At 40.4% G+C, this 15486-nt stretch overlaps 3 protein-coding genes across 14 annotated transcripts in view; 1 reads left to right on the forward strand and 2 right to left on the reverse strand.

The window, feature by feature from the left end:
* Nucleotides 1-1777: 1777 nt before the first annotated feature.
* On the forward strand, nt 1778-5582 carry LOC113747497 (acyl-coenzyme A thioesterase 1-like). Its single transcript, XM_027287475.1, has 4 exons — nt 1778-1906; nt 3510-3988; nt 4129-4328; nt 4453-5582. Exons 2-4 carry the CDS (start codon nt 3529-3531, stop codon nt 5059-5061), a joined length of 1269 nt encoding a protein of 422 aa, XP_027143276.1. The 5' UTR covers nt 1778-1906; nt 3510-3528; the 3' UTR covers nt 5062-5582.
* A 2469-nt stretch (nt 5583-8051) lies between these two features.
* On the reverse strand, nt 8052-12353 carry LOC104933607 (acyl-coenzyme A thioesterase 1). Of its 4 annotated transcripts, none has more exons than XM_019264888.2 (4): nt 12288-12353; nt 10026-10490; nt 9747-9949; nt 8052-9671 (listed from the first exon to the last, which is right to left on the reverse strand). In XM_019264888.2, the coding sequence occupies exons 2-4, from the start codon at nt 10483-10485 to the stop codon at nt 9063-9065; spliced, it is 1272 nt and encodes a 423-aa protein (XP_019120433.2). In that variant the 5' UTR covers nt 10486-10490; nt 12288-12353; the 3' UTR covers nt 8052-9062. The 4 variants fall into 4 exon arrangements, with proteins under 4 accessions (XP_019120433.2, XP_027143432.1, XP_027143416.1 ...); XM_027287631.1 differs by having other exon boundaries at nt 10026-10487; nt 12288-12342; XM_027287615.1 differs by lacking the exon at nt 12288-12353 and adding an exon at nt 11796-11890.
* A 1874-nt stretch (nt 12354-14227) lies between these two features.
* Nucleotides 14228-15486, reverse strand: part of LOC104936207 (supervillin-like) — a 32766-nt gene continuing 31507 nt past the window's right edge. For all 9 annotated transcript variants that reach the window (XM_019269419.2, XM_019269418.2, XM_027289200.1 and 6 more), the window contains one exon: nt 14228-15068. In XM_019269419.2, coding sequence (XP_019124964.2) covers nt 14982-15068 — 87 coding nt within the window. In that variant the 3' untranslated portion in view covers nt 14228-14981. The remainder of the gene's footprint in view (nt 15069-15486) is intronic.

Below are 15486 nucleotides of genomic sequence, written 5' to 3' on the forward strand. Positions count from 1 at the left end.
CTTGTCTGGTGAGCAGAGAGGCCCTTTTCTCTGACAAACCTCCAAAGGTATACAAATCTAACACAGCAGGGAACAGACCTCCTCCTGGAGATCTTGATGTTCAGTGTGAGATGACATATCATGCATCATGCATAGGGTCAAGGATAAAACCTTCAATTAGACATTGGTGGTGACCAATAAGTGTTGGGGATGCACATTAGAATATGTTTCTGTTACGGCCTACCACTTCACCGAGTACAATGAAAGCTGCCTCCACCCAACTGAGTGTAATTAAACAGAGAAGCATGAGCTTGAACTTATTGACGCTGTGAAGAGAAAGTGAAAGGTATTTGCCCTGCGACTAGAGAATGTGACGCCTCTGCAGCATATATGATGCTCTATCTTATCTCCTCTTGTCTTAAAAGATATATAAACCTAAATAAGTAATGTATTTATCTTGTGCGTTAGTCTTTCGTTCTTTCTCTTAGCCAGTCTATGGCAAACAGTTTCAAACCCAGTAGTTCCAACTAAACATGCAATTCTTTTGAATGCCTCATAAAAACATGGTTTCACTTGGTAAACTTCTTTAAACAGCTCAGTGCATAAGTTTTCAACAAATGCTACTCAAACCGGAGCACTGCTCAGCCTCAAATTCACGATCTGCTCTTTTTCTTTTATTAAAATACAATATAAATAATACAGTAATGATAAATAAGGTCATAGCATGCTCCTGTTGTTGTTTGTCAAGTGTCGAATGATATTTGTAATTCAGTTTATCCGTGAGGATCACAACTGAATGATCAAAATCAGTTTCACTTTTTAGTTTACACCAAAACGTCAGAGTGAGTAAGACCCTCGGCAATGTTGGCAGCTTCATCTGGAGCCTTTTGACTGTTGTGCATTGTAATAAAAAACAAAACAAAAGCACCTGTTCAACTTTGTAATGACATTCAGCTACTAATCGAGGGTGATGTAGTAATACATCTATAACGTATCAAGAGAAAACAGAGATACTTTACACTGGGGAACAATTAGAAAATGATTTTTATGCTGATTAAAACTAAAATTGTCATGCTGATTCCAAAACTGCAGTCAGTTTTTTTTCTACTGACAGCAATGATGCAGATTTTGAAATTCACGAGGATTCAACAAAGCACATGTCTGTTAAGCACAGTATCTTTCATAGTTTTTAAGAAAACGGGGATGCTATAGTTCAAAAACTTGACATGATAGAGAAAAACTGAGATCAGTTTTGGATTCTGCACCCAGAGATTTGTTTAAAACAGCTTTCAGACCTAACTCAACAAAAATTGTGTTCCCCGGTGTTATTGATGCAGAAGGGGAATTCAAGCATCCAGACACAGTAAACATGCATTTAAATTAGACCAATGAAGATACATTTGAATTTAAAATAAACCTGTGCAAAGATTTTTTTTTTTGCAAAAGGCAAAATTATTTAAAAAAAAATAAAAAATAGAAATTAGAATATATGTATTTATATATATAAATTTATTTAAATCAGACTGTAGAACATGAATAGTCTACAGAGAATAAAGATGACTTCATAACATCAGTGTGTCAGCTGGATCTGGATCTGGATCTGGGTCATTTACTGGAAGTCACTCTGTTTCTCTGCAGCCCGGCTGTTCTGCTCACATGTCTGAAGGAGGAGGTGGGGGCTTCCTAGTCAAGTTTGCATCAATGCAACATCACACTTCCAGTCTGTCTTTTCACAATAAAAGTATTCTGCCCCATTAACCGTTGTTGACACTTTTATTGTGAAGGAGCCTCAGTGTAAGTCACCGACCGTAAGCGACCTTTACTTTACCTCAGATGGAGTTATATAAGTTGGAGTAACGGTGGTTTGGAGGCTGTTTCTACCTGTTCGTACCGACCTCACAGGCTGCGTCCACCGTTACCGTCTCAGGTAAGTTATCCAAATGTATAGCACAGAAATAAGAGTTATTCAGAGAACTGTGTGCAGTGATTATACTGTGGGGTGTTGCATTCATTAAGATGCAATAATTGGTCTCAAAAATAAAAAAAATCTTGCTCATTTGTGCAGAAACTTGTTACCTGTGCAGTACGTGGAGGGATGCAAGTCAAGGTGTGCGTTACGTTCAGTACGTAACGATCTGATTGGTCAGCTCAGTGCAGAGAGTCTCTGTTCAGGGAAAGCAGCTAGCACACTTTGTGTGGGTTTATTTCACTTTTGGTGGTGAGTGGTTTCACTATGATGGTACCACCACTCACATAGTTCATGCAGCATCAAGGAGTTTAATTAATTGCAGCAATTTCAGGTAAATGTAAACTCTATGTACTAATGTATAGTACATACTCATATATTCAAATATAAAAGCATTTATTTTTTTACTTCTGGGGAGTGGCAAAAAGAATTAGATTTTCTGCAGGTGTGGCAACTGCCCCTCATGTTGCTCCCATGCTTGAAAAACATCACATATTGCCCTCATGGTTCCCCCTATGGTTTGTAAAACACAGTGAAGTGCCTTTAGGGTGGTCTTCCAGCAGACTACACATGATTTATTGTATCTAAGGTGCTAAACCCTCACACTGACTAAGCTTGTTTCACTTTTAAGTCCCTTTTCAAGGCCAAGGCTGAAAGCTGGTCATGCATGAGTTAAATTTAGACTCCGCTCAGCTGCCTATTATCAGATCTATGAGCAGCCAGTGTGGTAAAATGTCAAAAATAATTGCAAATTATCAGGAAGCGTGTGTGTGAAAAACTGAATGGCGTTCAATGCTGGAACTATTTTTTCTGATTACAATAGAAGTCCCTGGAAGTGTTGCATCTCTATTATTCAACAGGTCTAGTTCAACGGTTCCCAAACTCGAGGTCAGGCCACAAAATAAATCTGTCAAGTCTTGGATAATGGATGTATAACTTTCAGAGAAACAGTCACTCTTTGGTGAAACTGCTCAGAGACATCTGAAATGCAACAAAAGTCTCTAACTACACTTGCCAATAAGCCTAAAAAGGTTGTGAGACACTGGTTTAATCGTTATAATAAGGACATATGTCCCCACTAGACAGAAGTGTTGGTGCTTCCTTTGTCTGAGTCTAGAGCTGACCTGTTGACCCAGCGTTGAGCTACACATGACAAATAAAACTGGGCAGAACTGAAACAACACAACGCCGTCACGCCTTTCCTTTGTTCCTCAAATCACACAACAAACATCACAGCCACTAAATTCAGGGAGTGACTTTATCTGATTAGAATTGACTTTATTGGCCAGGTATGTTGACATATACAAGGATTTTGACCCTTGTTATCAGCTGCATTCAGCACATTTACACCTAGTTTCAGAACCATAAAAGAACGCACATAAAAATAAATGTATATACAGAGCTGCAGTGGTGTGCAAGCAGCACAAGAGTTTTCAGTACAAAATATGAACAAAACACAGAAAATAGTAGAGCATCGAACTTTCACCAGCCAGATTAGTGAAGAACCAAAATCATTTTACGTGGTGTATCATTATGCTGATTATTTCTGTTTACTTCCGTACAGATCTTCAGCTTCAGAAGAGATGACCTCCCAAGTCAGACTGAGGCTGCTGCCGAGCGCCAGATGCCTGTTTGATGAGCCTATTCAGGTGAAGGTGGCCGGGCTGAAGTCCAAACAGGTGGTCACCATGAGAGCCAGATCGACTGACGAGAAGGGAGTGGTGTATAGCTCCTCAGCCACCTACAGGGCTGATGGGAACGGGGAGGTCGACCTGGAGAGAGACCCCTCGCTCAGCGGGAGCTACGTCGGGGTCGAACCCATGGGCCTGCTGTGGTCGATGAAGGCAGAGGCTTTGCACAAACGGTTTCTGAAGATGAGTTCACTGAACCCCCACGTGGTGAAGTTCTCCGTGCACGAGGAGGAGGAAGGGGAGGGCAGGATGCTGGCAGAGGCGACCAATGAGAGGTTTCTGATTGGAGATGGAGTCAGCCGGCTTCCCGTCAAAGAGGGGAACGTTCGGGGAGTCCTGTTTACTCCTCCAGGTTGGTCTATCTCAGTGGAGTGTCAGGCAACCAATCATTGTCTGGCCCTCAAGGCCACCATAGCCAGATATGCAGTTGCAGTTGGTGTTGCTGCTTTATTATAACATCATTTCGATCTTCTCTTCTTGTGTGTCCTCCAGGTGAAGGTCCATTCCCAGCTGTGTTGGATCTGTACACTTTGGGCGGCGGTGTGTCTGAGAAAAGGGCCGCTCTGCTGGCCAGTCGAGGATTCGTGGTCATGACCATCGCGCTGTTTGGACAGGACGACATGCCGAAGAACAACCTGGTTCATCTGGACTTTTTTGAGGAAGCAATAGAGTTTTTAAAAAGACAAGATAAGGTGGGTTCAGATCTCTGAGAATCTGCCACAGTTTTATACATTTTTATCTACAAGCAGTTATCATCTGTGCAGCTGATAGTTTCTGTTTGATTTTGCTGATTGTTTTTTCATGTTTTGTTCACAGGTGGGCAGCAAAGGAGTTGGTGTAATGTCAATTTCAAAAAGTGGAGACCTCGCTCTTTCAATGGCCTCTTATCTGCCAGGCATCGAGGCCACTGTGTGCATCAATGGCTTATGTGCCAATACTGCTTTCCCTCTCTTCTATAAGAAGAGCAAAATCCTCCCTCCGTTAAGTTTCGACGTCAGCAAGATGATTCCTGCTGAGTCAGGGGCCGTCATGGGCAAAAATATTATGAGCAACCCGCTGGCAGAGGAGAACAAGGACTGTCTGATCCCCATCGAACAAGCCAAGGGACGTTTCCTCTTCCTGGCTTCAGAGGACGACCTCAACTGGGACAGCAAAGCATCCTTGGATGGGATGGTGGAGCGACTGAAGCGTCACGGGAAGGACAACTTTGAGAGCGTGTCTTACCCCGGAGCAGGACATTACCTGGAGCCGCCTTACGGTCCCTACTGCCCCTCCAGTTTCCATGTGGTTGTGGGTAAACCGATCCTGTGGGGGGGTGAGCCCAAATCTCACGCAGCAGCTGAAGTCCACATGTGGAAGAAGGTCCAGGAGTTTTTCAGAGCTCACCTGAGCTGTGATGGCGCACAGAGAAAAGATAAAAACTGAAATAAAGAATAAACAAAGATAGAATAATGGATACAGATATTACGACACAGAAGACGTCTTGGTTGCCGGTTAACCGTAAATCAGTGTTTTGCAACAAAGCAAATGATTCAGTGTTTGATTGATGACTTTATACTTGAACACAACCTTTTTCTAACATCAACTGTATTAACTGTACATGGTACTCTGGCGCCTATTAACGTGTCAACACAGACCTGCTAGTATTTGTCTCTTCACGATTTTAATCACATAATTAAACACGTTGTTTAACTATTTTTTTGTCTTAGTTTGAAGAGAGTTTGAAAGCCTAGCTTTGAACAGTGTTCTCTGTTTCTTTGAATGTAACTTTGTTGTTTCTGTAATCTGAGGTTCTGTGTTTAGTTTACAATTCATACTATCACATCTGAATTTGGTTGCAGCAGGACAAAAAGGTCTTGGAAGGTGTTATAGTTGCCACATGTTTGCATTTGAAATGTTCACTGTATTTTCTTGTGGGATGTTTTATTAAAAGGATCAGAAATCTGCCTCTCTCTGTTTGTCTTTCTCCCAGATTCTTAATATCATATTAGTCTGTCTGCTAATTGCTGTAATTATCCAAATATGAGTTCACAAGCCTGTCATTCATCACTGTGGCCACTAGACAGCGATATGTCCTCTCAATGTACCAGAACAGTATGTACTGACTCATGCGGGAATTTATACTGTGTGTAACCTTTTCACTCCCTTTTCTGTTATTACATAATACAATATGTCCTACTGGGCAAACATATGATGTTTGGGAGGAATTTAGAGAAACTTCTGCATCTTTAACTCCTGGGTGTAATGTTAACTAGCAATAATAAGTTTATTTATAGATGCTTTCATGGAGCAAGGCCACAAACGTATTTACTGGAATATTAAAAATGAAAGAACAGAAGAATATAAAGAAGCAAACAATAAAACATGAACAACAACACAACATTAAAACACTACAAGTCTACACGAAGTGTGTTCCAGTATGCTGGTGCCTGACCCTGCAGGGCTCTATATGTACAAACAAAAACCTTAAAATGAATCCTGAGCTTGACTGGAAGACAGTGTAAAGCAGATAAGATGGATGTGATGTGAGTTATTCTTCTGGATTTGGTTGATTGGCCTCGTAGCAGCGTTCTGGACCAGTTGTAGACAGTCTAGAGATGACTTGCTGAGGCAGGTGAAAAGGAAGAAACATTAGCTAGTCAGTGATTTTATAAGTTTTATATTCAAAGTACTAAAAGATCAAGCATTACACCAAGATTTTACAACTGGAAAGACGGACCCAATACACCGATCAACCTCTGAAACTATGCAGTCAGAAGCAATGATAAAGACCTCAGTCGTTTCTGTGTTTGACTTCAAAAAGTTGTTAGCCATCCAGTCTTTAATGACAGTCAGAGAACTCAAAAGAGACATACAGCTTGATAACATATGAGCATAAAAGTGATAAGAGATATCCTTAAATTTGCTAAAAATATAAGGGTGGTTATATAAATGGCAAATAATGAAGGACCCAACACAGAACCCTGAGGCACTTTTCCACCATTGGGCAGTCAAGGAGTTAGCATAACATCGCTTTCAAAAACACTGCCATACACAGATATTTTAAATCAGCAATACGGCAGGTACCACCACATATTCCTCTTTATTATTTCAGACATTCAAAGAACATTTGATGGAAATTTGTGAAGCTTTTGTCGCTTTATAAATGTTTAAACCTTCCCTTCAGACCCATCAGGTTAGACTCAGCTGCTAGTCACCTCGAAACAACCTCGGCAAAACACAACAGAAGAAGAGAACTGTAAAGGAAAAGAGAGGCAGGAAACAAAACATGACTTATCGGTAACTATCTCACCTAGATCTTTTCTATCTCATTTGCTCTTGAGAGATAACATGTTATTGTCCCTAGCGGGCTCGATACATCAGCCTCTGGCCTTTCCAATACTGTACCTTCACTAAGAGATGAAGCATCAGAACCATAAGATTAAGGTTGAACCGAGTTCCTGTCAGAACCTGTGTAGAGATACAGTAACATGTAGTAGAAACACAAGCACTGCAGTTCTTGTTCAGCCCTTTCTACTAGTTTTACAGCTCCAACACACTTGATTGAAACTGATATCAAATCTGTACTGAATCATAAAATGTGAGCACCTCATTTGTTTAACAAAGATAAGGCTAACGTGTAACGAATGTTCCTGTTGAACGTTGGCTTGTTTCCTTTCTACAGCCACCTTTGAACTTTCTGTCACTCGTTCCTTCAAGTCCTCACTGCGTTCAGTCGAGGCTTTTCTTTACTTTCATAAGGTGGTTTTCCTGGTGTGCTGTTCTTCTGGCTGTGCTTGCATCGTAAATCTCATCGCTCCAACAGTCACAGCAGCAGCAGCGTAAACAGAAACACAGAAACTACACTCTCATACTACATCACCACACTGTTGTTTTCATTACTATAATTTAAGCTTACAGGAGTCTGTCATTGCTTTTCTGATTGAGAACAAATGCCTGTCGGCCTCTGACAGGATATCCATCACGGCTCACAGTGTTTTGTGGTCGAGGCTGCAGGCACCTTGTGTACATGAGCTATAACTGCTGTATTTTTAATGAGTAATAAAGTCAAGGAAGCAGGGAGTGCAGGCTGAACAGGAAACGCAATCAAAGAGCAAACATCCTGATACTGACACAAGATATTTTATTACACTCATACTAAAGCTGTATTCTTGTGCCAGATTTTGCAAATATATTCTATTTGCATAAGATTTGCAATACTTTCTAGCATACAATACTCCTGTAAAGTACTTCAAATTGCCTTGTCTGAATAATAAACTCCCCTTGTCTTGGAGTCTATCAATCATCACTGTGGCCACTAGATGGCAATGATACTGCAAGCATTACAGGAATGCATGCACCGTTTCAGGTCTCTTCTTCAAGAGGTTTGATAATTGCTTAATTCACTGTGACATAGAAACAGAGAGCACTTCACATTTTATTTATATTAGTCTTTTATTACAAGAAGCTGCACTGAATGATTGAGGTACTCCACACTTCATGACGTCATCTTGTGAAAACAAACAAAAAAAACTTCTGGTACAAATATAAAATTACAGTTTTATAATCACAGTCCCGTTAATAGACAGTTTACAAGATAGACAGTGTGTTAAACAGTGTAAACATTATTTCTTTGAAAGAGAGAGGACACTATCTGTGAAGGCTCCTTCCCCTCAAATGTAGCAGTCTACCTGAGCTGCAGTACTTGGCAGACTCCCTCTGGTGTCCATGGAGTGCCACTGTGCTCCGACATGCTGCAGGCACCCTGATGATCCACACGTTAGACACTGTGTGTTTGTTGTCTTGTGTTCCTGTTTGATAATTTTCCATTTGCAGTTGAAGTTTTTAGCAGCGACCACACCATAAGATTTTGAATGAAGCCTGAACCCTTCGTCAGCCTGTTTCTGCGTTGTGGGGAAGCTTTAGTGGGGAATCTGCCGAAACACCAGGGCACAATGGAAACCCCTTTAGGACCGCATGGAGAGGCAGAAAGAGGAGAAAGAAATGGGATGGGTGAGAGAGATACAGAATACAAGAGTGATAGAGGAGGAAAGGTTATAGCTTTGTCTGAAGTGGCACAGTTGAGGTGTGGTCCTACTCCTGAGACTGCTGATAGCTTTAACAGGCCAATTATCCCAACTAATGCAAAATAATCTTGGCATGTTTTCTCAGTGTTGAGGAGAGTAACAACTCTGCATCAGGTTGTGATTAGCCAATCAGACATTAAATCATTCTCTTCATGACAAAACATAAAGCGTAGCTTGTTGTTGTCAGACCTGCATCATCCTGTCAGGATTTATTACACAACAATCTAAGTACATTGCTACTTAATAAAGAAATCTGTTTCACCGGCCTGCTATACAAAACAGGCCATCAGAATCAAGTATTCAACAAAGCTGTGTAATAATTAATGTTAACTGGCAGCCAGGATATCGTAATATTTCTATCTATAATTTGGCTTTTGTCTGTGCGCTATCACATCTCAGGTGTGCTCTGAAAAACTCCTGGACCTTCTTCCACATGTGGACTTCAGCTGCTGCGTGGGATTTGGGCTCACCCCCCCAAAGGAGTGGTTTACCCACAAGACCATGCAAACTTGAGGGGCAGTAGGGACCATAGGGTGGCTCCAGGTAATGTCCTGCTCCGGGGTAAGACACGCTCTCAAAGTTGTCCTTCCCGTGATGCCCCAGTCGCTCCACCATCACGTCCACGTAAGCTTTGCTGTCCCAGTTGAGGTCGTCCTCTGAAGAGACAAAGAGGAGACGTCCCTTGGCTTGTTCGACGGGTATCAGACAGTCTTTGTTCTCCTCTGCCAGGGGATTATTAAGAGCATACTTGCCCATGACGGCCCCTGACTCAGTGGGAATTATCTTGCTGATGTCAAACATTAATGGAGGGAGGATCTTGCTCTTCTTATAGTAGAGAGGAAAAGCTGTATTGGCGCAGCAGCCATTAATCCAGACTGTGGCATCAACGCCTGACAGATAAGACGCCACTGAAAGAGCGAGATCTCCACTTTTTGAAAGTGATATTACACCGACTCCTTCGCTGCCCACCTGTGGAAAAACAAGCAAATTAAAAACCACAAAATCAAACACAGATTCTCAGAGATTTGAATTTCAACAACTCACCTTATCTTGTCTTTTTAAAAACTCTATTGCCTCCTCAAAATAATCCAGATGGACCTCTCTGATGTTCTTCGGCATGTCATCGTGACCGTACAGCGCGATAGTCAGAACCATGAATCCTCGACTGGCCAGCAGAGCGGCCCTTTTCTCAGACAGACCTCCACCCAAAGTGTACAGATCCAACACAGCTGGGAATGGACCTTCACCTGGATGACACATTTTAAAGAGGCATCAAAAGTTATAGTGAATGTTCCAGCATTGACTCAAACACAGAAGACCAACCTGGAGGAGTAAACAGGACTCCCCGAATGTTCCCCTCTTTGACGGGAAGCCGGCTGACTCCATCTCCAATCAGAAACCTCTCATTGGTCGCCTCCGCCAGCATCCTGCCCTCCCCTTCCTCCTCCTCGTGCACGGAGAACTTCACCACGTGGGGGTTCAGTGAACTCATCTTCAGAAACCGTTTGTGCAAAGCCTCTGCCTTCATCGACCACAGCAGGCCCATGGGTTCGACGCCGACATAGCTCCCGCTGAGCGAGGGGTCTCTCTCCAGGTCGACCTCCCCATTCCCATCAGCCCTGTAGGTGGCCGAGGAGCTGAACAACACTCCCTTCTCGTCAGTGGATCTGGCTCTCATGGTGACCACCTGTTTGGACTCCAGCCCGGCCACCTTCACCTGAATAGGCTCATCAAACAGGCATCTGGTGCTCGGCAGCAGCCTCAGTCTGACTTGGGAGATCATCTCTTCTGAAAATAAAGATTAAAATTATAAAGATCTACAAGAAAGTTCAGACCTCTCTCAGTTGTTAGCTGTTTCACCAAAGAGGGATTGTTACTTAAAAGTGTTTACAGCCTCATTTACCTGCACACAGTCCTTAAATCCCCATTTATAGTTTTATCTCATAGTTATTTCTACAGTCACTTTCTATCTTTTTTTATATAGTTTTGTTTTTGTATAGATGTTTAGCACGGGTTAACTTCTTAACACAGTTTTATATTTATTTTCTATGCAAATGGAAACCATTAAAACAGGTTGACTGACTTGATTTGTTGAACTGTTGAGAAGTACAAGTGCATCCAGACGCTCCCAACTGTACTTAAACTACGTCATTAAGTCCAGGTGAAGGAGTAACGTCTGTCTACGTACACCAGGGGTTTAAAGAGGGCCAGATTTGACAATGTGAAGATGCCCGGGGGCCAATTATAACATTTTAAAAATGAAAAAAATTTACCAATTGTTATGGAATTTTCTATCCTTAGGTTACACGAGGTCACGTGTGGGCCTTGAGGTCGTCGGCAGTATTAGTTGTTCAGCTTTGGGTCGAAGAGGCCTGTTGCTGCCTTCATAGACATAATAGATAGTTTGCTGTTGACGTTCTAATCTGCGTAAACAGACATCTGTGTCTCCAGACTAGAATATGTTGACAATAACACCTCCATGGGTAAAGACATTCTCTGTGACTAATTCTGGGCGTGTAGTTTTTGTGGTGTTATCTTTGGGTTTAAAGTCGATCCACCAACACGAGTTGGGCAGAATGTGAGACCGACTCAGGCACTTCTGATGAACTTTGAGAGTGTCTCTAATGATGGCCAAGCGTCATTAAATAATACAGCATAAGACATCAGAGGCTCCTGAACACTTTCTTCCTTCCTGACCCTCACCATTGACCTTTGACTTCAGCAATTTCTGCACAACACCAATAAAAGTTACATGTAAATGCACTGTTCTATAACAATTATATTACTATTATTATTTTAAATGACAATGTAACCATTTTTTGTCACATCTGGAGTCAGATAACAAAGAATACATTCCATGGAACAAGTTAAACATGAAGTTGAGACAAATCTGGAAGAAAAACATGACTTATTATGAGCCATGCAAAGTCTGTTAAGTTCTCTTGTACTCTTGTCTTTAACACTCATTCAAAAAGTCATGTTTTGTGTCACATCTACAGATATAAAGATTCAAATGCATCATTATGTCAAACAAAAAGAGACAGATCTTCCTGACAATCCTAGCAGGCTATAAATAAATAAAAATGTAGCAACCTGGAATAATGGAGCTCCGAAGCAAGTGTTTTTGCTGGACTTTGTTCCTGATCTGGATCACAGGTTACTGTGCACCGAAACCAAAACAATAAAAGAAACAAAACAGGTGGTGGCTAGTCCACGCCCCTCATTGCCATGGCAACTGCCATGACTGACAGGTTTTACAGCCTCTAACAACAACACAGCAGCTCAGCTTAATTAAACACAACAGTCACAGTGCACACACAGTCACAGTGTACACACAGTCCATTACAATATTATGATATGAATCTTCGTACTTTGGACCTCCCTGCTGTACTGTCTCTTTAATAACTTTGTTTTGTAGTTTTAGCGAACCGGAAGTAGCTGTTAAGGTCCAAAGTAAGTGACTTTGATTTGTTTGTTCTGAACTCCCGTTTTTATTCCGTGCTGCTGTTATTTAACCTCCGCATGTTTCCCGGTGAGTGTGGTGCGTTTGAATCCCTGCAGCACCTGAATGTTACTGAACATTACCTGCGGTGTGAGCAGACCACCGACCACACAGCTCAGCCTCCGGACAAGGATAACGGCAGCGAACAGACTACAAAAGTTTCACAATAAAAGTCTCATAACGGTTAAAAATGGGGGGGAACTTTTATTGTAAAAAAAAAAAAAAAGTTTCACAATAAAAGTATCATAACGGTTAAAAATGGGGGGAAACTTATTGAAAAAAAAAAGTTTCACAATAAAAGTCTCATAACGGTAAAAAAATGGGGAAGTTTCACAATAAAAGTCTCATAACGGTAAAAAAATGGGGGAAAACTTTTATTGTGAAAAAAAGGTTTCACAATAAAAGTCTCATAACGGTTAAAAATAGGGGGAAACTTTTGTTGTAAAAAAAAAAAAAAAGTTTCATAATAAAAGTCTCATAACGGTTAAAAATGGGGGAAACTTTTATTGTAAAAAAAAAAAGTTTCACAATAAAAGTCTCATAACGGTTAAAAATGGGGGGAAACTTTTATTGTAAAAAAAAAAAAGTTTCACAATAAAAGTCTCATAACGGTTAAAAATGGGGGGAAACTTTTATTGTAAAAAAAAAAGTTTCACAATAAATGTCTTCTGATTCCTTGACATCGACAACAAAACCTGAACCTAAAAATGTATATCATTTATTTATTTTATGGTTGCCTGTATAGCAGTACATTTTGGAAAGAACTTGAGAACTATATACTGTGTAAAACAAAAGATAAAATCAGCATCAGCAGGGAAAAAAAACAAAACATTATTACTTATTTTGAATATATATCTATCTATATTTTATTTGGGAAATTTCACATCCATAAATGTAAATTTCAAGATTTGATTATTATTTTAAGTCTCTTAATGAATATTCATGCAGATATTTTCAACCAGTAACCTGTCACAACAGTTATAACTAGAACTTTATTTATATGTAAGATTACAAAGTCTGTCACATCTAAGTTTTATTTTTGCTTTTCTGTTTTTGATCCTTATTATACTATCATGTAACTCTGCTGGTGCTATGTTACTATTGTACAATGTGAACTAGTATGACTGAATTCTTTATTTGTTTGTTTTTTCTTTCAATACAGTTTCCATTAACCCTTACAGACAGGTCAACAGGTCGTGGAGACTGTAGAATATTTATTTATTATAATGATCTAAAAGTTATATATTAGATTAAATGTATATGTTTATTATAACTATAACTATAAATACATAGATAGAGTTTATTAATGTCAGTGTAAAACATTGCTGTCCTCTAGTGGTGGGTGAGGCAAACAGCAATGAACATTGCTGTCCTCTAGTGGTGGGTGAGGCAAACAGCAATGCATCTGAAACCTGAGTAATAGCCCACATACATGTACAGTGTATTTCTCATGCTATTAAATAAATTACACATGACTTTTTATTTGCTTTTCAGTGAGATGGATTCATTTTTGGACATGTTGGATGGAAAAAGATAAAATGTCAGCAATGCCAGTTCTAAACTTTGCTCCTCACCATGTCATCAGCTGTAACTTTGAAGCACAGTCAAAACTTGTATTTTAAATTTGTATTTTTGAGGGTTTTTTTCTGGCAATATCTCTTTCACCATAATGTCACCTGTGAACATCAGTGGATTGGATATGGAGATGGTGGGAGGATACAAATACCTGGTTCACCTCCACGATAAGGTGGACTGGTTGGACAACACGGACGTCCTGTTAAAAACTTTCTATGGCAGTGTGATGGCAACTGCTATCTTCTACGTAATCTTCTGTTGGGGAGGAGAATAAATCATATACTTATGACAAAACATCTTTAGCTATGGTAAACATTTCAGATGACTCATCCTCATTGGATCTACGTGTCAAACAAAGAGAATATAGAAAGTATTGAAAACAGATTGTGCACTCTTCATGGAACAAGCGTTTAAATGTATGAAGCAGGAGACACAGAGTGACACGTGGTTTGAGTTGAGCATTATTGTGATTTAATTCACTATGTCTTATATCACAAAGAAAGTCTTTAAAAATGCAGACTAGAATTTCTGTATATAAACTGTACACAAAAAGCAAGGCACTATACATTCAGATTCACCAAGCTGCTGCTTCTCTTTCTCGTAAAGGTCAAACGGTTTAAATTACAACTCTTACATCTCCTGCTCTCGGGAGCTCAGCAAGTCAGAGTCACTTCAGCAGTTTCAAACGAGCAATCGAGCAACATGGGTTACCCAGACACTGTAGACAAAAAGAAAGAAACTTTCCTCACAACATCTGACGTGACAGGATTTGTTTTTACATAGATACAAAGTCACAAACGCACCTACGCACACAAATAAACATTACACACATACAAACATTATATACAATCGCACACACACACATACATACATACATACACAACCATAGCATGGCACTCTGACACCAAGCGTCCTAGTGTGCACATTTTCTTCAAGTCCATGAGCGGTGACTTTAGTGTTTGGAGGAGACTCCGGATAACACACAAACATCACGTATGAACCAAAGCGAGGTGCTCTCACCTCCTCTTAAACCGACTGGATTTCAATTTTCTTATGTAATGACAAAAGTTTGAAAGGTAAAACATGACTATAAGCAAGGCGAGTGCATCTCCAGTCTCATCCTTCGTGTACGTTTTTGAACTGACTCCATCTCCACTGTCCACTTTTTATCCTCTTCGCACACCATCTTCCTTCCAACTTCCTTAAAACAGTCCTTTGGCCTTCTTTAAGTTCACTTGCTTCCACCCTGGTAGACTTTCGTATTCGTCCCTCTTCATTTCCAAAGCTTTCTGCAATCGTAAGAAGACACACATGCAGTTCATTAATCAGGAAGATGATTGTACTGATGTTTCTCCTCAGACTGATAATAGGTGCAGAGCTGTCGGTTCATTTGTCCTGATGGACAGTGAAGTAAACGCTGCTGTCAACTGTAGCTGATGTTAGCTGATGTTAGCTCAGTTTGTTAGCTGGGCTGTAAGTTGCAATGTCCTGCAGTGGATTTATACTTTTATTGATAATGAGGAGACAGTGGAATCACAAACTTCTCCACATCTCCTTGTTCCTCGTGCTCTATTTTTATTTTCTGTCAACTATTTGTCATTGTAGCTACAACAGAAAAAGCCCAAAATGACAAAGCAAATACAATTTTATGACCTCAAAGACGCTGTAATTTTTCATATCGTTTCAAAATGAACAGCTTTCACATCT

The sequence above is a fragment of the Larimichthys crocea genome, chromosome II, assembly GCF_000972845.2.
Source record: "Larimichthys crocea isolate SSNF chromosome II, L_crocea_2.0, whole genome shotgun sequence".
Taxonomy (NCBI): Eukaryota; Metazoa; Chordata; class Actinopteri; family Sciaenidae; genus Larimichthys; species Larimichthys crocea.